General features: G+C 43.8%; 1 protein-coding gene across 4 annotated transcripts in view; it reads left to right on the top strand.

Annotated features, from left to right (window-relative positions):
• Positions 1-25,599, top strand: part of si:dkeyp-14d3.1 (transmembrane protein 132C) — a 142,629-nt gene that overhangs the window by 79,799 nt on the left and 37,231 nt on the right. For 3 of the 4 annotated variants that reach the window (XM_035435462.1, XM_035435460.1, XM_035435461.1), the window contains one exon: positions 19,996-20,182. In XM_035435462.1, coding sequence (XP_035291353.1) covers positions 19,996-20,182 — 187 coding nt within the window. Of the gene's footprint in view, positions 1-19,115; positions 19,401-19,995; positions 20,183-25,599 lie in introns of those variants that run through there. The other variant, XM_035435463.1, reaches the window with a different exon arrangement.

Below are 25,599 nucleotides of genomic sequence, written 5' to 3' on the forward strand. Positions count from 1 at the left end.
ACTGCAGGCTACTAGATATGGGGGTGGAGGGATGGTAGCTGGAGTGGCTGAGATTTGACAGTGTCCACCCTTTTGCTTTTTAAGACACAAATAAAGAAGGCACCATTGACAGCGGTGATTTTTATTGCCTCTGTATGAGCGCTGACATGCTGCCAGTTTGCTGTGTGACAAGCGTGTGGAATGTCATTCAAAAGTTTGTGGTTCAAACTGACAGGATCTACCCGAGTCACGAGCAGCTCATGGCTGCTCGGAGCAGTGAAGGGTGTCTTTTTACCATGCAGAGGGGAAGAAAAAGAGGATGAGGACCATAATGATCTTACAGTGTCAATGCAGAAACTAATCAAGACTATTACATTAAGAGTTGGGTGGGCCCTTCGTGAGATGGTATTAGTGGTAACATGCTTAATAATGGGTCTGATTCTTTTTCTATTGCCTTGGTCCAGGCAGCCTTTGTGGGTAGTTATGTTCATCCCATGAGTACATAATTTTGTCAGACCATAAAGTACAACCCAATTTATACACTACTCACAGAAATTAAATAACAGATGATCAATATTATAAATGCTTGTGACAATCAGTAATGTCAGTAGTCTGTATGTAACTCTTTTTTTTAATCAAAGCAGAGCAGCCATTCACCTCTTAATATGCTTGTTCCAAAGCGCAGGCCAGTAATGGAAGAATAATTGTATGGATGTCCATAAACAGACTATAATTTTCTGTGCCATTCCTTGTACAATGCATGTACAATGGAGAAAATGTTGTACAGTGTGTTACCGGAGACTGCAGCCAGTCAGCATACCTAGGTGGTTCTCTTAGTTTCTGTGGCCATGAAAAAATTCTGGCATGTTCTGGTCTGGTCCTCAAGTTATCTGCAAAGCAATGGTGGCAATGTACAGCAATGGAAGGGAAGCTGAGCTATGTTGGGATCAAATTAATTGTGGCAGTCATCAGAAATATAAAAACTGTACTGAATGTCTATATTGTAGGATATTATTTATGCTATTGAATATCTCCAGATCCTGCGTGAAGCTTGCCATTGTACCTCATGTGTTTGAGATTTATATGCGTTTATCATTAGACAACCCTGGCCTCAGAGGTTAATCTGTAGAGAATTTTAACTGTGGGAGTACGCTAGCATACTGAAGAATCTAACAAAATCGAGTAATAATAATAATAATAATAATAATAATAATAATAATAAAATGTGTATAATACCGACATACGATAGAATATTCCTTGTACTGTATTTATACAGAAGGAAAATGCATTTTTTGTTGCATGTGGGATTGGTACATAAAATAAAAGAATAATGTAAACTGCACAGTGGGGCATGGATATGCCTGCTGCGTTGTGTTAGTCATACATTTGGTTCATAAACAGATGTGTTGTACAGCTATACCCTTTAGGTATTCCCATGTTGTCCAATGGGGGGAAATCTGTATTTTTTTTAACGAGGGCCTGCGATGAAAACGCTGTTGTTTCCTTATGAAATCCAACCTCAGGTCATTCTAAGTGTACCTGGGGGTGACATTGAGTTAAATAATAATTAATGAAAGAATGTGGAGAAGTGTAGTACTCCCGTTAGCCTCCTGCTGTCAGGAGAAGCACCATGAAAAGCATTCTGTGGAACTGAAAAGCCTACCACCACACTAAACAAAGTACTTAAAAGCATATTGGCAACACAAAAAAATGCCCTTGTGAACAAAAAGGGCATTCAAAAACAATTTCCTAAATCTGCAGGCACTGAGGCTGCAATTAAATATAAAGAAAGGCAGCCCTTATACAGTATATTGGATTTCTATTGACCTCACTGTGGGTTTCAGGCAAGCGTGATTACAGTATGGCCTCATTGCATTTTACTTTTTATTTTTGAAACTGCATGAACATTTTTGCCTTTGAAAACCACTTCCGAATGACTTTTGACTATAATGCAAAAAGCACTCGAGGGCAAATAGCATGCAAGGAATAATTTACATCCTTAAATTTTTTGAAGGCCATACTAGCAAATTAGTCAAACGGTCGATCAATTTGTATTTAATTGGACTTTCTGTTTCTGGGCAATACGCAAATTCTGACTTAGATTATGAATATCATCTTGCAACACCATGTCCTATCAGAGATTAATAAATGTGCACAGTTTCATAAAATTGCCAATTATGTGTGCTTTACATGAACAGGCTGAATGTGAGTTCCGTGCACTAGCTGTCATATTTGTGAAGTCTGCAAAGACATCTTAACATCCATTTAATTTAGCACACCCATTTTCTGAGAGAAGATTGGCTGCTTAAAATTGCTAGGCACCATGTCTTATAAGAAAATGTGAGATTAAAGACTGCTTGTCTGGTTTTGAGGCCGTCTCATTCCTTCAACCTGGGCTGCAGAAATATTCAAACAATCTTTATAAAGCCAGCTCCATTTGAGCGGAAAACGGCAGGAGGAAGATGAGCTGGTCATGGCATAGGTGAAAAATTAATTTGCGATTATTGAGATGGCCGGGGCCAAATTCAGCTGAAAGAAGCAGAAGAAGGAATATTTATGTGACTGCGTGTGTGTGTGTGCGTGAGAGAGAGAGAGAGAGAGAGCAGGAGAGAGAGCAGTATGCACTGGAGAGAAAAATTATTGTTTTCAATTTGAAGATCGGCGGTGATTGGCACTCTTGAGGAAAAGGTGGAACAGACTCTGAGCAGTTGTGAAGTGAGCCATCGGGACTCTGTGTGTCCATGTGGAGTGTCCTCCATCGGTGCCATTGTCATGGGCTCCCGACCCATTTTGCTCAGCCACCGACGTTAACTGGCAAAAATTAGAGCCAAGCCAATGGGACGGAGCAAATATCCTGCCGCTAAATGTTCCTCTGCTCCTCGACGCGGCGGCGATTCCTCAGCTTCTTTACGGGCGGTCAGCCAGAGTTTGGAGTGTCCTCATTAGCCACCCCCCCCCCCCCCCCCCCAAACGGTCTTCCGCCAAAGCTGCCCATTTCCCCTCTCTGTGGCAGTCAGTGATTTTTCCCAATCCGAATGATCAATCTCCATTGTTGTTGGCAGATATTCTGGAGGTGACGGTAAGCACAGTGAGTGTTTTTTTGCCTGCTGTACCTTGGCATCTGTGATGCCCTGGTACGATGTGGATTGTTGACATTGCAACATCAAAAGAATAAGCACCATTACATGATTTGGGAAATCCATTAAATCAGAGTATCCATGGACATGGCCTCACCAAATGGAAGAAAGGATGTTTGCTGTCATCTCAGTTCCTCATCGACTTTACCACTGTGAACCTTTTCTCTTTTTGCTATGTAACGGGCATACAGTAGTTAATAAATATGTACGCTGTTCTGGCTCTTTGCACCATGTGTCGATGATTACTTCAGAGTTCAGTTGACGCGTTCAGTTTGTGTTAACTAGGCGGTAGAATACCTTAACGCTTGTCATTAGATTCCGTTTCTTTAATTAGTCTCACATTTCAAGACTGAGTGCCTCCGTTGATAGATCAATGTCTCATTTTGCAGGAGAACCCCTGGGTGACCGGAGGCAGTTTGGCTGTTCTGAAACGCGTCACGATTTTTCAGCCCCAGCCGTGTTCGGTCAAGTCTGCCCCCCCCCCCCCGATCGGAGCGAGCTCTGCACGCGGTCCCCTCTTTGCATATTAAAGCGTGTGGGAGGTTTGTGCACGCACACGCTCGCCGGGCGTGCGTTTAATTGTCCCAGCTGTGATATACTGTTGCGCCGAGCTCATTACCGCACATGACACGGAGACCGTGAATGACGATAAATGCTTCTGCTCCGATCTCGCGCACCGGGAGAACAGCGGCGCTGTTTGTGTTTCTAGAGCTGAACGTGGCGTCGTTTTCCTGGGAGCTGCCAAAGGTAATACTCAAGTGTCAGCGTCTATCCATTACAAGAGAGTGTAAAGTCTTAGCGCCATGATGCAAAGGTACTAAACAGTGAAATGCCATTGAAAGCGGTGTTCACATAAACACCAGCTGTGCGGCGTATTGGAAAGTAAGCCTGTACCAGTCTATGACTGAAGCTTTTTTAATGCAATCTTTAATTAGAGAAAACTTGTTCCTCTCATAGTTTTCAATCAGAGGAGAAGATTTGGCAGGAATTTTAAATGCTCACTATATAGATGTAGTGTTGCCTCAGATTTGATAATCTTGTGTCTGTGTTTGGCACTTAAGCAAGTGCAGGATCCTGTGATTATGTGCCTTACTTATGGGAGTGAAAAGATGGTGTGGCAATCAAACAGCATACTGATATAGAATTTTACCATACTTATTCAGTTTATCGGTCCACACTCAGAAGCTAACTGAGTTCTTCTCCAAGAAACACTTCTGCCATTATGAACAAAATTCTTCCTCATTAAAGTCAGGTTTGCGTGCAGCAGAGGACCGTGGTATGTACCTCAAATCCTGCGAACCTAGTTTAGACATCACTATGCAGCATAGCTAGGTGTGAAAGACTAGACTCGTTTTTGCAGGAGAAACGGGGTTCCCTGTGCTGGTCTCCCCTTCCCTGCGACAGAGATTGAGGGGTTGGACAAGCTACCTTGGGCTGATGGAGGGTGGTCATATTTCCACCGTCGGGCCAGGCATCCCAACACTAATGCAGATCTCCAGCAGGAGAAACTGATACCGTTCAACCGGGTGCATGAGGGAGTCGTCACTGGGCACCTGCCGAGAGATCCAAAGCCACCTGCTGGTCATGATTTGATCGGCCTGCTCAGTGGGTCTTGAGAAACCCCACTTTTTTCTCATTAAATGGTGAGAAAGGACTATCCCCTGGTGTCACTTCTGCCCCCTGGTGGAATCAATTACAGCACCCTATATTTGGGATAGCCTAAGACTGCTCTGTGGAGGAGATTGATTTGAACCCCCAAATCTGGTAGTTTTGGACTGTGTCTTTTTTTATTTCACAAGCTTAGTTTATGAAGGTTTTGCAACTGACTTGGCAAATGGTCTCCCCATCTCCCTTGATGGCTTGGTTGGCAGAGCAAACCGAATGAATTCTGGACAATAAATTTAGGAGATGCTACTTCAGGATCACATATATTACCCATGTAGAAGAGATATGTCTTTACACTGTCTAAAATATTTCTTGGGATGAAATGTTACATTGAATAGATGCCTCAGTATTGGCTGGCTGTGAATTCAAACTAAGTTATTCTGAAATGTCAAAAATGGGAAGGTGTGGTGATTTAAAATCCATTATGCATCACCAGTGTTAGTGGGGAAACCCTGGATTGTCCTTCTTTGGAAAAGTGACTGCAGCTATCTTCTCCATAGAAGGGAGCGAATCATCTCTGCCTGCTTTGGTCTTGACAGCACTCACTGGCACTAATTAATTTTAATCTATTTATCAAAGAAGAGGGTGGATCATTTTGCTTGGTTAAGCCCACTCACAAAGTCAAGAGCAAGTTCTTCCCCTAAAGCTCTTCATTAGTGGAAACTGAAGCTTTACAGTCCTGTCTCTCTGCTTCTAAGTGACAACGAAGATTGCTTCTTCAGGATCACACAACCAGCCTCATGGGAAGATAATAAGGATATTACCTACACATTTTTTGTGTTTCCTTTTTTCATCATGTTGCTTAGGACTTTCTATACAACTGAACTGATTTCCCTTTCCTGGCACGATTCAATGTATCTTGTGTGCCTTGTTGATGCGAGTGGCCACTGAACTCAGGAGCTCTGCCTCATTAGCTGCAGAGAGGACAGGCTCTGCCTGTATCTGAACCCCAGATGCATAGAGCCGTAACTGCCACAGAGTTACAAACTGTCCCGCAAAGCCCCTCAGTAAAGGTTTAGAAGCCACCAAATATACAGTAGCTGCGATAGCGGCCTCTTTTATCTGGCGCCACCTGGTGGATGAGCAGTGTAAAACCCCACCCTTTCTGCTGCTGGGCTTCAAGGGGTGTACTTCAAGTCAAGCCAACCTGGTGAACACATTACAAAATCTTATTTATACTGTGCTCTTTTGATCTGGGGCTTTATAGAAGTTTCAAAAATTCCTTGGCTTTCTTCTGTTTGCCTCTCAAAGTCTTTTCTCTGTAAACCTTGCAAAATTAATTTTATTAAATCAAAACATTTTACAGTTCAGATGTATACCTACAAACAGTAGTAGGCATGTTAACTAACAGCTATGGAATAAAAATGCAATCAGATACAGATGGAATAGCTACTTTGATGATAGGAGGCTTATCTATTCAATTATAGGCTAGCAAGCTGTCGGCAGCTTAAACTGTGTTTTTTTTAAAGCTGAAATTGTTGAAAGGAATGGGGAACTTATTGTTAATGAGTGCAGAAGAGATTGCTTATACCTTTGGTCACAAGCAGCAAGATTGTTTTGATATTTCTCCTGTGCTCTGAAATGAGAATCTGCTGAAGATCAGAGGTACTCGTCTCCAAGTCTGAGACCTTCCCAGCAGCCTCTGCAGCATTAGTGAGGTGGTAATGGTGATTCATGATGCCAGCTTCACTATGGACAGACATTAGTCCTACAGTGCTGTAGTGGTGCCAGGTATATAGACCGAGCATTGATCAACAGAGATAATTGTGGTGATAGATTTTCACTCTATTCAATCAGTATGACTCTCAGAACTCACCCAGCTATGTTAAACGGTCCATCTTAAATTATATTTGTGAACCTGCATAAGATATTCTGAAAAGGAAACCATAAAATCAGTACCACCAGTATTAGTTATGTATTACAGTACAGCACTGTAATACATAATTTGGCAGTCTCCAGTGATATTGTAACAATAGCTGCCTTATGCTATTTTTTGTGCTATCTCACAGTGGCTGAAAAGCCATCTCTGTATGTTTTTAATCATAATATTTGCTTGGTGGCTTACAGATCCATCTGGAAAATCTTCTTTTTTTTTCTTTAATAAGTTAAGGATTTCAGTGATTCACAACTTTTGTGTTTAATTGGATACTTGCAAGATGCCAATTTCTATAATATAATAACTTCACACCCTCAAAGTTTATCCTTGCCTTTCGATGGTAATTTGTAAACCACTCAGCTTACAAATGACCATTGACAGATGAGAATAAACCTTCAAGCCATTGCTTGAGACCTACTGCCTTCTACCAATGCCATTGACGTCTGGCTAATGGCTTTAAATATTTTTCTTCAGTGATTTCTCACCGAAATGCAGTTTCATTGGGTTGCTGGCACCAGTTTAGTGTTCCTTGTTCTGCATTTTTACTGATTAGTCCATAAACATGAGGTGCTGCATAGTAAATAAACTGCAAGGCAAGTATCCTATGAATATCTGCAGAGGCATATCCATGCCTGTGAAAATTATGCAGACTGTCTTGTAAAGGCATTACCCTAGTTTTCCCAGTGGTTCTTTTTCCAATATAGCATTAACATAAGATCTTCTGCTGATAAATGCATAAATAGATGCATTACCCTTTAGGGAAATATTTTAACTTAAGCGGTTTTTTTTTTGTATTTTACAAAAAAATGCAACCCATCTAGAGAGACCAAAAATAATTAATAGACCATTTTTCTGCTTTCTGAATCTTGATTTATTATATTTGTGCCTTACCTGTGAAACCAACCGCTTTAGGGACATATCCTACTTTGAATACAAACAGAAAACAGCGTAGCCTATATGGGGAACTGGTATTGGCAAGCGAGCTTATCGTTTTCCTTCTTGATGAACGTTCAAGTGGAATCGCTCCCTTCCGAATTGCCGGCAACATCGCCACCGGGTTCGCCGTACCGCTGGAAATGACGCTTCCCGCGGCTCCCGGCCGCGCTCAGGCGCTTGTTGCCTGAAGCTTGTCTTGATGGTGCCGTGGCTTGGCGGGCTAAGATTACTTTCGCTGGTGCTTGGGTGAGTCATACGGAGGTAAGCAGGCGCCGTGCGTGTGTCTGTGTGTGGGTGTGCGAGTAGCGCTCAGCTGCGGCCTTTCCCGTTTGTTAGGTGACTACTGCTGCAGAACGCTGCTAATAGGAAATCTCATTCCCCGTCCATGTTCAATACACACTATTGAAAACCCTTTAATTTGCGCCCACGGTTTATTATAATAGTATAATTAATACCTCTCAGCTTTTTTCCTCCATAAGCTCAGCTAGAAAGGCTTGCAAAATAAATGATTAATTTTAAAGAATCTAATGCATATTAATATGGTGCTTTAATTCTAGCTCAGTAATTTACTCGGAACCTATTTGCCTAATTGCCAGATCTATTTTACATAGGAAAAGACAACTAAATGGATGGGAATTCAATTCATTCTGCTTTTATTCGGGAAGGGAAAAAATGCCTTGAAATTTGATTTTGAGATGCTTCAAATGTAGCTCAATTCATGCAGCGGATGTGTGATGTGTAAATACAGCATTTAAATAAATACAATGTGTAGATCTGGACATGTAATTATGGGTTTGCACACAAACACAACCGCACACATACACGGATTGTTTTTTCTGTATCCGGCTGTGTGAGGCTTCATAGATGGCATCTGACTGCTGCTCTCACTCACAGCCAGTGTCTTGAAAGACCCAATGGTTAAACCAGATATATAGAATAAAATAACTTTATCTTTCCCAATGGAACTTAAATTTTGGCATTGGCATCAGAAATAAATATGCAATGCAGACATTAAAGTGTACAATGCAGTTCATTACACTAACGTTCATATGGCACACTGCAATGTACTGCACTGTATGCTCTGTAATAAGATTATTATGCCTTGCTCAAAGAATATGTTTTGGCTTGAATTACAATGATTTTCCCTGCCATCTTAGTCTCATTCTGGGTCCGGGGATTCTGCCAGGAAGGCAAATAGGGCTTGCGTACAGCAACATGACATGCAATGACAAATGATTACCGAACACAATATATTTGTTTATGTTCTTTCTCTATTAATATTTATGCACGATCTTGTGTTTGATGTGCTGAATCATCTCTTTCAGCACCTCAGATAGGATATTTATATCTGCAAGCTGTGTCACGCCATTTATATTACCAAGGTAACCTTCTTAGCGGACTGCCATTTCAGATGCTACAGTTCAATATTTTCCCCCCGTCTTTGTTGTTGTGGTAAAGTGGTGCAAATGAATGGCAGAAGACAAGTCATAAATCATAGGTATTAGTATTGCGTCTTGGAGGAAATGATAGCACCATGAGAGATGTCACAGCCCACACGGACCTGCTTCATCTTCCACCTCTGAGTCTGAAAAATAGTTGGCCGTGCCTTGAATAAAAGGTGTATACACAAACACAAACACACACACACACACACACACTTACACACACACACATATACACACACACGTGCACAGACAAACACATGTACGCATGCATGCACATGTGTGTACACAAATATGTAAACACGCATCCGCACACACACATAGACACGTACACCCACATGCACACACAGTCACACAAATACAGCTGGTCACCTCCCATGGCTCCGGTTCCTCACACTGTCAACAACGGGGACCTCACCACCGCCCAGTGGTTTTTTACCAACACACACTAAAGGCGATATTTGTATAGATTTTGTAAAGAGCGCAGTTTGTGGGAAAGGAGGCAATACAACTACAGTAGGGCTGCGATTTTAGGATTTCACTAGGATGATTGGTGATTTTATCGTGGGCCCTGCTCATGCTCAACACCATTAGTTTTGTCAATGCCAACGTCAAAATTCTCTGAATAACCCCCCACAGAACCTTCACGAAGTGCGAGAAGAGCGTCCATATTGTGTGGTGGAATTATTCTTTCTCCCTCATCTCCGCTATCAGTCTCACAGACTCGAGCCCCTTTGTGAAAATGTCTGCATTTTGGTTTTGTTTACCGAGGAGGAGGCCGGGCATCTTTTGTTTGGTTCCAGTGGGGCAGAAGACTACCGAAAGAGCAAGTACGGTAAATGTCACAGCCGGCCAGTGAGCTCCACCGTCAAGGGCCACTTAGCCAGGGGAACCTGACCTCCTGACAGCAGTGCTCGAAGCCTCTCCAATGCCAGGAGTGAGGAGGAGCCAAGGAAGCACTGTCTTCCTCTCGTACGCATCTAGCATTTCTTTAAATTGGTAGGTGTGTAATCATTGCTGAACATTGCTGTACGCATGTTTTGTGAATGAGGCCCATTACTTCCCACATATCTCTTTATACAGGGATTCTGTGTTAGTGAGAAAAAGTAGATCTGATGAAGCTATAGTCTTGTGGTACAGCCAAGAAGAATTAAATGGCTCCATTTTACAACACATCCTTTCATGGCATGTGTGCGCAACATTTATCAGTGTTATTTCCATCCTTGCCTTGCTTTTATTTGACAGGGTTTCAGTGGAGTCCTCTCCCTCTGTCACTATCTCTCTTTTCTGGACTGACTATATTGAAAACTCCATGGGGTATAGGGCTCAGAAAGGGCCCCTGCCTCTCTCTCAGTCTCCCTCTCTCTCTTCCTGACCCCCCCTCCTCCCTTACTGTCTTCCCATTGGGTGGTGTGCAAGCAAGGAGAGAAAAGGACAGAGAGAGAGATGCAGCTGTCAATACACAGGGATTAGCAGGGAGCGGAGCCCCCGTTGATCTCTCTGCTCCATGCCTTGCTGTTCTGTCCTATCAGCAGTCAAGGGGCCTGGCCGTCCTGTCTCCTGTCCCTCCACTCTCATCTGCCCTCCTTTCACTTCCTCTCTTGCTTATTCACTCATTCTCTCAGTACTTAATCACTTATTTTGTGTTTTGTTCCACATATGCTTATTTCTCCACCCTTTATTTAAATTTTTCCTGCACACATACCTTTCACACACGTACAGATATTCTGGCAAATACAAGTATGCACGCACACACACACACACACACACACACACACACACACACACACACACACAAGCATCTGGTACAAATTTCTCCCTCATCTGATTGCTGTTCTTTTTCTTTTGTATTTTTTTCTATTCATCCATTTTCCCCACTGCTTTAGTGTCCGTAGATCTATTCTGTTTCCCATATAAGGAGTCAGAGTAGAGAAACATCCATCTCCACTTTTGACACCCAGGCTCACACATTAATGGCACTTTGCCCATCTCACTGCAGCTGCAATAGCGAGAGTAGATTGCGGTCTTTGCATCAAATTTCCCGCAGCATTTACGCGGAGCAGTGCTCATTGTATTTATCCTTTGTCAGAGCACCCTGCCACTTGGAAATTGGCTTAAAGTGCCTTTTAATAAGGTTCTTTTCTGGCTAATGATGTCATATTTCTTTGTTGTAATCCGGCAGTGGGCAGTCTGGAAGACGGTTCTTTTGTGAGCGGCCACAGGTCCTCGGCCCCATGCTATCTCCGTGATTGGGTTTCGCGTTTCCGACCGTCGGGGTCCACTGACTTACAACGCGGCCCCTAACAAGAGACGCTCACCTCCAGGATGCGTGCGTGCCGAGCGTGCCCCCCACCCCCCCGCTAATGCACTTCTGACGGCTTCCCCTCGGCCCCGCGAAATGAAATTCCTCCACAGCTTAGTGAAATTTCACCTGGGCTGAAACAGCTATTACCTCCACAGGCCGCCGATTTTCTTTCTGCCTGCATGGTACCATTTGCGCTTCGGCTGGGGCTTTGTGGAGAAATTGATTCACTCCCTTTGATGTATTAGTATTGTCACAGCTAAATAAATTGCGAATGTATATGAGAGGGCCCCTACCAATGTAATAAAAAAAAAAACAAGGACCAGTTTTTTTATTTTATAACGTGAGACATTTGACAATGAAGCCATTCGGTGATGGCGTTCGGTCCCACGTCTGCTTGTAAATGTAGCGTAATAAATGCGTTTAAGCAGTTTTTTTTTTGTTTTTTTTTTTGGAATTGGCCACACCAGGCAGTCCTTGATGTGGTGGGACCCTTCGAACTGACTGGACACTTCTCAGTATTACTGAACTCTGTCAGTAGGGGGGAGATCTTTCTCTCGCAGATACGTAGATGCGAGCTCGATGTGGGAGTCGTAGTAGAAGCTTTGTGTAGGCCTACACGCGAGAGAAAATTACAGTCATGGCTTCAGTGCAGGCGGAGTTGTTTGCATATTTATGATTGGAGACAGCTTTGCTCGGAGACAAGCCAGATGACTTTGGATGACTGGTTGTGGAAATCAATCAGCGTAGTGAAGGACGGTGGGCGAAACATTGTTGCAGTTAGTTTATTACAAGGTTTGCGAAGGAGGGCTGGCGCATCGTAGAAATAATTGTCAATCACTTGCGGCGTACATAATGCGTAATTGCATCTTTTAATTATCGCTCCCATTAGCTACTTCTAAGTTTCAGCAGGGCCTCGGAATGGAAGGGGAAAGGCTGTCTTTCGGTTGAGTTTGATGGCTTATTCCGTGGCAGTGCTCGTGCCACCCACCCCCGCCTGAACGAGAGGAGAGTAAATTGTCACAGGCTGGATGTACGGTGTAGCAGTAAACTTGTGTATAATTGTCGCGGGTGGTTGACCCCAGAGAGAGAACAGCCCGGGTGCTTTTTGCAGGCACTGCTGGAGCTCCAAATGAGATTATTCCTTCTTCACAATTGGTTTTGCTCCTGATTGTGTTTTGTTTCCAGTAGATGGCTTGAACGGTTTCTAGCTTTCCTTGAGAATGAGACTATATATATATATATATATATATATATATATATATATATATATATATATATATATATATTTTTTTTTTTTTATTTTTTTTTTTTATATATAAGTGTGTGGGTCTGAATTCCTTCACTGTACATTGGCTGTTCAAGGCTGTTTTAGTGCCTGTTTTTCTTCAGGCTCTGCAGATTGTATTTGATTAATGGATCCTGGGGTAAAAAACACACTTTAGCACACACACGGACAGGAGAACAACAAGGGGAAAAAGTGGCTGCGGTGTTAAGGGGGGAGTGGGGGTGTGCACAGGAGGGAGCGGAAGCACTTATGTGCGCCATCCTGGAGGGAAGAAGGCCTCTCTGCTGCCTATTCCCACACGGGTGGACTGCATGCCTCTGCCCCTTCAGATCCAGAATGGGAGATAGCTGCAGTACAAATGCCAGGGCTTAAGAGACCCCCCACCCCTCAACACCCCCCCCCCCCGCCCTCCCCCTTTCCCCAACACCACAGCATGAGCCCCAGCGGTGTCAGAGGAAGACAGAGAAAGCCCTATCGCATCTCTCCGCAAGATTAAATGAAAGTGTCACAGTGAAACATTGGGTCTGATAATAGGACAATAGAGCCAGTTTCAATTATGGCTTTCCCTAGAGAAGACTGCAAGAAATAAATTACCTTGGTCGGGAAATTGTTTATTTTTTCTGTCAGTATATTCCCTGTGACATTTAAATCTTTCTTATTCGAACCTCGGGGTGAGAGCCAGCGCGGGGGGGGGGCCGGGGGGTACGTGGGCAAAGAGTCGACTTAAAACTCAATAGCTGTAGCCTGGTCTTACAGAGGTGGTCTGTCGCGAGCAGCACTTAAAATATCCCAAATGTTAGGCTGGTGAGTTCAGTATTGCAATTGCGGGTCCTGAAGTGCTCGTACGGCAACTTGTACCAAGGACAGGACTGGGTTTGGCCTTGGCAGCATCTTCAAGCAGAAAGGTATGATTTCGCTCAAGATTTAAAGACTGCACCAGCGATAAAGTCTTTTTTTTTTTATTTTTTTTTTTTTTTTACAAAGAGTGTGTTCTTGAGGAACGCTGGGTGGATGAATGTTCTTTAAAAGCCAATTTCTCTCTGCCTGTAGTTAATCTCCTCTGCTTGCTCATTTGTACGCTCCACTCAGGAATTGGAAGTGTGGTCAGCCGAGCTCTCCGGATGTAAAACATGCTGAGCCGAGCGGTGAGCGAGGAAAAGCTATACACCGCATGAAATAGGTGTGGGGAATTATACATTTAGATAAGCCTAAATCAACTGAGGATTTTGCCGAAGGATGAAAACTAATTTCAAGGGAATATTTTACCATAATGAGCATGTCTCTGTTACAGGAAGACATTAAAGCCATTAATTATTCATTTAAACCGTGGATTGTTTGGAGCCAAGGTTCATGCATTAAATTAGAATTAGAATGTCTTTAATTAGTCCTCTGACAATTGCAGTACATGTGCGTTTGGTTAATCTTAGCCCTCCAAGCCGAATTGTATTAGATGTTTTTGATCAGCTGAATGTGAATTTTTGAAAGGCATGATAGATATACTAATAACCCAGTTGGTCTCAATATGCTTATGAATGCGCGGGTGGTAGAAACTGCAGTGGGTCCAAGCTGCTGTCCCATATACATGTTAATGTGTGTCTGTCTTTGTCTTGTCAATTGGCCGGATGTTTTGGTGAAGGGGTTAGACACTGTCCCAGAAGTGGCATTGCAGCATTCGAGAAGAACGTCTAATGAGCGCTCCTCCAATTGCTTTCCATGAAGCCCTGCAATTCGGCGCTAGCTGGAAGCAACATGCAGGAGTGGGTCTCAAGTCCCCGGATTGTTCTGACCTTTATCCCTCTGATCTGTTCAGAGCTCAAAGTCTGTGCTTCTCAGAGGTCATCCTTGTTCCTGTCTACACTTTAACAGAAGCAACAAACAGGATTGTACTGTAGATAATTGGCTATTCAGCTGCTTTCTGCATCAAACAAACGTCTCTTGAGTAATTCAAACAGAATCTCAAAATGAAAAAGAGGGGTGGTTTCACTTAAGAGATAAAACTGCTCACTACATCAACCTGTTATCCTGTTTTAGCTGCATTTTAGGAAGCATTGGACACAGACTGAAGCTACACATGTTTCAAACAATTGTAAACAGCTACCAAGGTTTACAAAAATGTAATCAGATCACATTTTCTTGTGCCGGATTATGTGTGTCTCTGTGTGTACCTTTGTGCGTGTACAGTGTAAATATGTGTGTATGCTTGCACATTCTACCTGTGTACAAACGCACTGTACTGAATTTGTGTATGTGTGAGAGTGCATCTATGAAAGAGTGTGTGTGTGTGTGTGTGTGTGTGTGAGAGAACAAGAGAGAGAGTGCATGTGTAAGTATGTGTAATTTGTTGTTCTTGCTACATAGTTAGGTAATTTGGTTTGGCCATGAAAAGATGAATACAGTAAGAGACAAAAGTACAGACAATCAGCTTTTATTTGATGGCATGTACATGAATATATGTTTTACCATTTTGCGGAATGTATATGTTTTACCATTTTACAGAAACAGCTCATTTCACTATCAATCGCATGGTTTTGGAGGACGCCGTACTGAATGTAAAGGGGCATGCTTGTTTGTAGCTGTGGGCACTTGCTTGCCCCCTTCTGCTGTTTGGTGGCAGAGGTGTCCCTTTGGAACTGGGCAGCTGCTGGAAATCTTAGCCATTAATTCACAGCACCGCTCCCACTTTCGCACTGCCAGGGAGGACAGGCGAGAGAGACGCACAGGGTCCGGCAGCCATGTCACGCTGACACCATCTGTGCAGAACCCTCGCGTCAAAGTGAAATGAAATTTCCTTCCTTAATTTCAATGAGGCGCGTGCCCCGATACGTGCAGACCGAGGACTTTGTGTGTGGCGTGCCCGCTCCGGAGCCCCGCTCCACATTCCTGCCGTATCCGAGCCCTTATCCGAGTCCGTTTCCGCTGCGGTTGGACGTAACGTCCGCAGGCCGGTTTATATATCTCTGCGGTGGACATGAACAACATTACACAGCCTATTAACTTTAATGGCCAGACACCGCAGGCGTGAAGGCCGCTGAAGTTGGACCCGAGCGGCGCCCGCCGAGGCCTGCGGTTGCGCGGCGGCTAACGAGGCGTTGGCTTTATGGGGCACGCGCGGCCCGCGACGACGGAGGGCCCGCCGCGAGCCGCGCAGCCCGCTGCCAAACGCCGTCTCGGGCCGGCGGCGACGGCGACGGCGCGCTGCGACTGCACGTCAACAAACTGCTGAAGACCGTAAATACAGTAATTACCCCGCTCAGCAATGTGTGCACAACAAAGCCCCGTGTTTGTTTATGCCAGCACCAACGCGGGCCCCTCCGTATTTCCCTGAAGTGGAATACGTAATCTTTTTCGCTCCACTCTCGGTGCTCGGTGCGAAGTGTGTTATTTTCGTGTCCGTCAGCTAATTCAGCACCTGCCCCAATCCTAACGGAGTTAATACCCTCTGACGAGGGGTCTCAGCTTTGACGCTAGCGAATTGTTAGCAGAGTCTGTTGCTCAAATACCTAGTCCTAGCTTCTCAAAAACAATGTGTGTTTATTAACTGGTGGCAGATGTGCGGTAAAACTGCATTTAGATATAGTGCTCCTCATGGCTGGAGTGAGTTGCAATGCACATTAAAGATGAAGTCTTTCATTACCATGGGCCTTGTTTAGGAGCATGATCAAGAAACTGGCTACCTTTGAATGTAAAGGTTCCGACTGGATTGAACTGTTTGATTGTTTTATTATGCCTCCGTGACGGCACAGCCGTGGCCGGAGGCATTATGTTTTCGGGTTGTCCGTCCGTCCGTCCGTCCATCCGGTCCGTCCTTCCTTCCGTCCGTCTGTCCGTCCCAATTCTCGTGAACGCAATATCTCAGGAAAGCCTTGAGGGAATTTCTGCCTTGTTTGGCGGAGGCATACAACCGCAAGGCGGTATTTCTAGTTATTTTTATTACTTCTATTATTTTTATTAATAATGATTTTTTGTTTATTTTTATATATTCATTTTATCTCTTGCTACCTTTAGCTTTTGTCTGTTAGACAGTTTTTTTTATTTTGTAATCAGGCTCTATTGAAAAAGAGACCCAGTGTCTCAATGTGATTGTATAAATAACGGTTCGTGAGTACAGCAATCTGACAGCGCCCACATGCATGACTGTGTCATTAGACTGTGAAAACAGCAGAGACTATACATAAGTCAGCTATGAAAAAAAATCACAAATGACATTAATGTTGGCTAATTCATGAACATTCATTTCTTAAATATATAAACACTGAATTTCACTTTGTTCTTCTCTTATATGTGTGTGCATGTGTTCGTATATGTGAAAAAGACTAAATTTATTACATTTTGAGAGCCTGACTGTCTACCCTGGAACTCTGGGAGGCTGTTGATAAATCTCCTGTTACCTTCAGGTTAGAATGTCCTCACTTACTTTGGGTCATGTGGTTATGGAGTTATGGAAGTTCTGAAGTATTTTTCTCAAATACCAGTGTGCACCTTTGATTTTGTCTGTCCTCTTTACCTGAAGTTCCAAAGCAGAATAATGTCAGAATAGCTCACATTTCCAACAAATTTTTACTTCCTGAGGTGTTTGATCTCATTTCCTTTTCATTTGTCTTTTCTTTTCTCCTTTGTTTTCCTCTCCCCCTCTCTACTCATGTTCTTGCATGTGATTGATGTGACTTACTGTACAGTGTGATATTACTGAGAAGGCACTGAAGGTCCAAGTATATAGAGTAATTATAAATTTAGTTGAACGAACTAACATACCATAGTAATGTAAACGCACAGCTGTATTTACACTGCTTGTCCTTAAACATTTTAATTCCAAAAGAAAACAGAAAAATAAAGAGAAAAGCTAAAGGGTCAGAGGAGCTATTTATTTAACCTATAAGCCTATAAAGATATGCTGTATAGGAAAACCATACTATTGTAAATATCTAAAATTCCAGGATGAATTGAAATGTGCGTTTAATAATATGTGAATTGTTGGAACCAACATTTTGCAGCAAGATCTTTCCAGTCAAAGACTGAAGAGAACAATGAAGCTCGGAGGCACTGTTGATTGGTTGTTGGAGGGAGCGGGGTGCTTTCCTTCAATGGCTTTGTAATTCTGCAGGGGGTAACTGATGTTACTGAAGGTAACATTAGTTACTGCTGCTGCAGAATTTACTGCATCTGTGGCTTGGATTCAGTTTTCACGGCTAGGGGTTCTCACCTTTTGTCCTTCCTAATGTGTTAGCAGCATCCTACAGCTGAATATAAAGTTTATGGATGCCAACTTCTGAATGCCTGCTTGTAACATCCAACTGTAATCTGGAGTAGAACAAAACACAGGCTTCACATAGATAAGTTCATCAAATTTAATTCATCTGTGACTTTGGCGCAACCTCTGTTTCAGACATGTCTTCTCGGTCTTTGCCAATTGTCCTGATCCTGGTTATGTACAGTATGAGTGAACCTTTCCATCGACCTCTAGTATATGTACAGTCAAGTTGGCATGGGGACGTGACATTTATTTAATACCTGAAAATATTTCGGTGTTCGAGGATGTTTGAGGGTTTTTTTTTCCTTCCCCCTGGGGAGTTGAAGTAGAGTGTCTTTGTAATGTCTCTGTAAAAAGTATTATACAAGTAGATCAAAAATTTAAAACAAATCCTGTGCTTTTATAACAACTATGAGCACTAAATTGGAAGCCAAATTTGAACCATTTTGGGACCTTAAGTAGCACTGTATAGGAAATAAGGACAGGCGGTTTTAGGTGTTTGCACACACAGCAAAAATGCGGGTCCTTTCACAGTGCTGGTCTTCATTCTAATTTTGACATATTCACTCACGTGCTGAAGATGTGCAGGGAGTGACAAGGCCCTGTGAAATCCAGCGGGTGCACTCAGACACCGTTCCTGCTTGCAGATTCTTTGTGAGATTTGCAAGAGCACTGTCCCAAATCGCATTGTCCCGATTTTAAATAGTTTGGGGTACATGCGCCCCTGTAAATCCGTGTATCATCTGTCAGCACCTTTCATTTGTAAGCTCCCGAGGTCTCTTTGAAACTCTAAACTTAGCTGTCTGAAGTGCTTGGCACGGGTTTATGGAATTCAACAGAAGTCATCTGGACCCCTCTCTAAATATTTAATAGCATCCCTGTTTCGACGAGAAAAATTGGGTTGTTCTGCACTGGGATCTTTCGACTGTTTCTTGTCTGTGTGGGGTGAAAATAAATAACATCAGAAAGGGTGAGAGTGACAGAGAGTGGGGATCAGTAAATCCGGCATCTTGTGTATTATTCATTGTTTCTGTGCTCTGGCTGTGTATTGCATTCATAAATGAGTGCTGCGCTCCGGTTCAGAAATCCTTCCAAGAAAAAGCGTATTTTCTGTTTTGTTTCTGTCCCCAAAAAGTAAAAAAAAAAAAAAAAAGGCCGAGTGCCAAAAGTAATTAGCTTCTTCCGCGGTTGCGACCGACGTGCAGCCTGTGCTAGAACCGTGGCCTCGAGTGAACCTCGCGCTGCTCCGCTCCAGTGGAAAAGGGAACAAGGAACGAGAAGTCTTTCCATGACCCGCCTCTCATCCGCAAGGTGCCTGGCAGTACCAGAGGGTCTTCCGGGCTGCCAGGCGGAGTTCGGCGGTGGAAAACCGCGCGACGCACACGCTCTCGGGAGACGGCTCTGACAGATCTCGCGTCTCCTCTGGATCCCGGCTCTCTCCCTGACTGCCGGCTGTATTTAAGCCCCGTGCGCCAGGGAGATGCAGTGTCACGGAGAATTTTATTATCGCCGCTCCACATTTGTCAGGTCTAATTCACTCCCGCCGTATGTCTTCGCATAATACTGCCTGTGTCATTGTAAACAGGGCCGATTCTTGTGAGTGGGAAGTGCTGTATGGCCCTGAGTGTTTCTCTGATTCTGATCTGCAGTGATGCTGGCTCCTTAGCCTAGATGTTTCAGGTCTATGCCCAGGTCAGGTAATTAGCTTAATCTCATGAGGCATTGAAATTTGAAAGAGCTCCTTTGGGTTACTGCTGCATTTTCCCCTCCTTCGGAGGATCCTGGAGTTTACAGCGAGTGATAAGCTTCCATTTCTGTCTATGCTAGTCCCCCCCTGTGTAGCCTGTAATGTGGAAAATAGGCATCAGTAATGGTCCTTGTGTTGGCGTCGGTGGCGCGGCGATGACTTGAAAGGCACAGTTGGAAATTCTGAATTTCAGAGGGGAAGGGGGTGTTAAAAGAATTTGTGAGAAAAAACACAGTCAGGTTTTTAGCAAGTCATGGTGTGTTTTCCCCTGATTCCCTCCAGCACAAGAAAGAGCCTTTCTGCCAACTGATTTCTCATGTGCAGCCCCCTCTGAGCCTGCAGTGACGGTCGTCCTCTCCTTCCTGTGTGCTCCAGGGCGGAGGGCGGATTTCAGAGGATCCTGCAGGTGGACCTGGAGGTGGACAGCTTCCTGGGTCCCCTGGGCAGCCGGTCCATAAGCTGGCAGGTGGAGTACCCGGGCACCCGCGTCCTCACCGAGGAGGCCGAGACCGAGATCCACCTGGCGCAGAAGGATCTGGGGGGCATAGTCCCGCTGGCGATGGTGAGTCAACGCGACCAACCAATTAATCACAGCCAAACAACGGGTAGGCTGAGCGACCAACCAGATAATGATCCCTGCAGAACAGGAAATTATGCGACCAGCCGAACAAGATCAAATCGCAAAAAGCGGTACACTCTGTTTTCACTTTTTAAGTTATTGCACATTCATAACAGTAAAATAACAGCAACTAACATTTTTGGTACAGTTTTATTTAGCTGCATCAAAAACATTTTTCACCTTGTGAATAAGAATTAAATGCGCTTTTTACTGGATTTTCATTTAACTTGGACCCACGTATAAAGGTTCTGAATGAAACCAATTCCCAATTCTGTTTTTGTTTTGAATCTGCTATCAGTGTTGAAGGTCTGAGCTCATTTGGTCTTTATTGGAGGAAATGTGTGGGCAGGAATATATTGGCACAAATGGTGTGCATGTGGGGGTCACTTCTTTCTTACCTGGCAGAGGATTCTGGGAGTAATGTTTGCACAATGTGAGAAGACTAGAAATAGAACTCTTGCAAATCTGCTGCCAGCACTTATCTTCTGTGCTTTATTTGATTTGCTTTTGTTTGTCTATTTTTCTCTTCAGCATGTTATTCTGATGTTACATTATTATCTCTATTACAGAAAATTGCAGGGCTATATTTGAGAGCGTACATGTGAGAGTGACTAGGTATTTTCAGCCTGTTTGTTAAAGGATTACAAACAATATGATTATTGGTGGGTTATCTAAGAGTGGCTAGGTGTTTTCAGCCTGTTTGTTGAAGGATCACACACAATATGATTATGGATGGGTTGTTGGGATACCAGTTTGTGGCTGTTAATTAAACCTCATTTGTTTTTTATTTACTTTTGGTAGAACTTTTGGTAAACTATAATTTATTATAAACTTCTTCTGGACTACATGCAAACATTCAGCAAAAGCTGTGGGCATTTGCAGTGCAGTTGTTTAACTTTCAAGCTTCTGTTCAGTATGGACATTAATTTGACTCTGTAGGTAAGATTTTGAAGCCTACATGAACATCTGTTTAAAGGTAATTATAATTAGCCAACTAAATCAGCAGATGCTTTTGATGATGGTAAATATATATTGCTAAGCATCTGTAGATAGCTTCCAGATGAGTTGATTAAATGTTAAGTTTAAAATTGACTCATATTTCTTTAACTGGACTGTATCATATCAGCAGAAGAAGAAGCAGTTGTACTATATCAATATCTTATTGGCCATTTGCTGATTTGTTGTTGAACAGCAGTGGCGATATCAAGATATTTGCATTCCAGAGCTACAACGATATTAGACTGTAGACTGTCACCGCCTTGATATCAGGAGGTACGGCTGTAAAATCTTATTTGTCTTTTTTGGTGTTTAACACCAGAGTTGTGTTGTTCGCCATTGCGGAGCTGTTTTCACAGTCAGCACAGTGACTGCGCAGGCCTGTCTTGAGTAAACATGAGTAATATCTCTTCTTCACTTTGAACGCATCTTGGCAGCACCCTACTTACCGACTCGAGAGAGAGAGCCACGGGAGACACCCCCCCCCTCCCCATTCCCCCACAACAGGGGAAAGATTATGTTTACCTTTTAGATTCCTAAAAGAGATGAAGGCATGTGTGGGGAAAGAAGAAGACATTCAGTTTTCCCTTTATTTGTTGTATATTCAGGCTAACAGAGAGAGAGAGAGAGACAGAGAGAGAGAGAGAGGGAAAGAGAGAGAGAGAGACACTTACATTGTTTTCAGATTGAGATAAATGCGGCAGTGCCGTTATCAACGTATCCTTTCTCTCTCACGACCGAGTGGAACTCCCACAGGCAGCAGGTTCTCTATCTGAGATCTGAGCGTATCTCCACTGGGAACCTCCGCCCCTGGGAGATCTGTAGCCGCCCTTAGCGCCGCTCCGTTTGGCGGCAATATTGGCAAGACTATCTGATGGAAGACACAGGTTTTTAATCAGATGGAGCAATATCTGAGCATAGCCTAATCACTTTATGGAAGTAGTGATTATATTGAAGAGGTCTTGTACTGCAGTGAGACGAAACAATATGTGCGAACACGAGATTCTCGTGTCAGACGACCCTGTTTTTCCCGTTTCATATTTCTTGTGCTCCATCAGCGTTATTTTTGATTGCTGTTAAATTATGTATGCTTAATTCTATAGATGATTATATTAACATCCTTTCAAACAATTCTATATATATACATTGTGGCTTAAGCTTTTGATTTTCTCCCTAGCGGTTGCGCAATATGCACGATGCAGTATGCAATGAAAGAAGTCCTTATGAGCACTGCTACCTGCGGTGATGCTTCCTCCCCCAGGACCCCAGAAAGAGAACAGCCGTAAATAACGTGTCATGGGGCACCGTCTCTGGGGGTCTGTGACTTCCTCTCTCCCCAGGTCCTTTTGGCACGGCCAGGCAATATAAACGGCATCCTGAGCTGGGCTGATGCCAGGCTTCTCCTCCTCCGGCAGGAAACGGCTGATACCTTCTTCCGGGCTGTTCCCCAGCCCACATCACAAATAGCTGAATCATAATGTGTGTATGCATGTGTTTGTGTGTGCGTGTGTGTGTGCGCGCATGTGTGTATGTATGTGCTTGTTTATGGATATAGTGTGTGTGCATCCAGGAAACATTGGAATGGCATGTATATATGGGTGTATGTTGGGGGCGTTTGTACATGCGTACGTATGTGTATGTGGCGTCTGTCTCCACACGTCAGTACGAGCACGGCGGGCCGCAGTGCGGTCCTGCATTAGTCAAAGTTGTGAGAACGCCCGTGCACACATCCCCCTCCCCTCATGGACCCGGTGGTGAAGCAGAGTCTGCAGTGTAAGAGCGGTGCTCCTTCCTGCTCCACTACCCTTTACTTACCTATCATAAAACCTCCAAAGTGCATTTCTGCGCTGTCGTATTTATCACTGATTGCCCCGAACGGGGCTTGCGGTTCATGTAAACGCGCGATGCGGGCGTCCCGGGGGTTCTGTGCGTTGCCTTTGTTTCGGTGTCGACGTAATGAAGGCGAAACTATTAATGCGTGTCCCAAGGAGGTCGGGACAGCTCGTTGATTCCCATGTTCTGCCCAGAGCGGCATTGGGTTGCGGGAAACGATGACATCAGCAGGTCTGGCCCGGCAGCGCCCAATCACGGGGAAGTTGCCGGCGAGGTTTCTCCCATCTCCTTTAATTGAATAGGGCAGAGTGGTTTTGGTGGACACGCGGAAGGCATTTGACGAAACAACCGTGTTGTTACTTTGGTTTAAAGAAGCTTTCATGTGTAATTAGTTCTTATTAGACTAATAGGCCATATTGTCTTCTGCTGTGATTGAAAAGGTAATTGAATTTGGGCCAGAAATAATCCTTTTAAATGGAGGGAAGAATCCATAAATGACTCCGCTTCAAAGGCGGTAATGTAATAAGGGTAATGATTATTAATAATGCAGAGCTTATTCAAAGTTTGATCACATTTATGGCTTATTAGCCCAATAGCCTCTCAACCCCCTTCCCCCCCTGATTTGCTTTCTGTTTTCATTAATTTGCTCCCTTATCACTTATCAGCGGTAACGCAAATGTATTATTATTTCCAAAGCGTTGGAAATGGGCACCGGACCACCAGAGCCATAATCCTGCCAGTAAAAGAGCGTCGCTAGTCAAAGAGATGGATCTGACTGTGAAGTAAATCTCTTTATTTCTTCAAAGCTGATTTTCCCCTGTCCGTGCCTGCCAAGAGAACACGCGAAACAGACCGCCAGCCGCATTCGAACGGGGAAGGGCGGGGTTTTTTGCAAATGCGGCGATTCGAATATATTTTTTAAGCGAGCGAAGGTGAAGGGATGAAATAAAAGGAAATGGTGCGAGGGAGCCTCTCTGTGAAGCGCGGGGGAAGCGAATGCAGCCGGCGACTTCCCGCCAAGCGGTCCGTGACGCGCGGAAAAAAACGCTCGCCGCCTCTCCGGCCCTCCCGCCACGTCCGCCCCGCGATTCCTCACTCTCCTTTAGCCACACATGGCATAAAACAACTGTGCGGGTTTTTTTTTTTTTTTTTCCAGGTCGTTTGGAGATGGATTTTAACAGCAGTAATTGGAAGCAGATATGATTCTTCAGCCCAGCAGGAGGCTGCTCCATTACCTTTTGCCATCCAAAAAGTAATACGCTCCTGACCGCCAATGCCTCATTATCATTATCAGTGTGGCGATAAATGACTGAGCGCGAATGATGGAAAATGAGGCAGGGGAAGGGACATACATCACACAAGCGCTCATCAGTCTTGCCGCCGCGACCTCGGCTGCGAGCCGCATTGCCTGAGATACACATTCAAAGCATTCAAATGAGAAGAAATGAAAGGAACGGTTTGTATTGATATGCGGTTCGATGCGTCGTTACACAATACATCATCGCCGGGAGAAAAAAAAAACCCTGCACAGTTCTGTGAAGATAAAGGCATCGATCAAGGCCTTCCAAAGTGATATCTATTAATTTCAGCCTGACTTTCTTGTATGTTTGGCGTGCATGCGTTTTTGTGTGTGCGTATGTGTGCGCGTGTGTGTGTGTGTGTGTGTGCTTCTCGCTCCTTCAGCTGCAGCAGCTTTGAATACCCGTTCTATTTTATAGAATGTTCATATAAATTTATATTTCATGATATGCATACACCATCAAACTCAGCGGACCAGTACAAATCCCAGACCAGTACAAAAAGCACTAGTTGTAAGTGCAAACTTTCTATAGGGCAGCTACATTTTGTATAGCTGTGAGACTAGTTTTGGGGTCACATTCCACCGTGTGTTACAGAATACTTTGCCTCTATTGCAGTTAAATAAATCCAGTCCTGTGAATGGGCGGGAGAGTATGGAAAATGTGACAGTGTATTCCACCCAGGACAGAATGTCAATTTATGAGGCCTGTCTGAAAGAGGAACCTAACGCGGAAATGAAATGTAAATTTGGATGTGATTAGTATTGCATCTGGTAGAGATTTGCAAAGCATTACCTTGAAAGCCTGTTGCAGACACTTTAATATCTGTGGATGTTCAGAAATGCTCTAAAGGTTCACAGCCTGAGAGCATCGTGCCAGGCAATGATTTGTTACCATCACTTCAACTGCATTAGATTATGTGGTAGCACACCATTGGTGAGCAAGTGCTGATTCAAGGATTGTTGACAGACACAGAAGATTCTCACTCTTTTTTTTTTTTGTTCACTTGTTTTTTATTTATTTATTTATTGACTTTTTGTGACTGTGAGAGGCTCAAGACCCATTGACTGCGTCCCAAAATGGAGGGTAGAAAACCCAACTGGATAATTCAATATCAAAGTATTATTTTCTTCCTTTCACTCTAGTAATATGTGCATTCTCCAAAGGGAGCCTTCCTCTGGAAAGAAAGGCACCTTGGATGAATTATCATGCCTAATTTCCTGCTGAAAGCTT

The sequence above is a fragment of the Anguilla anguilla genome, chromosome 10 (assembly GCF_013347855.1).
Source record: "Anguilla anguilla isolate fAngAng1 chromosome 10, fAngAng1.pri, whole genome shotgun sequence".
In the NCBI taxonomy this organism is placed as follows: domain Eukaryota; kingdom Metazoa; phylum Chordata; class Actinopteri; order Anguilliformes; family Anguillidae; genus Anguilla; species Anguilla anguilla.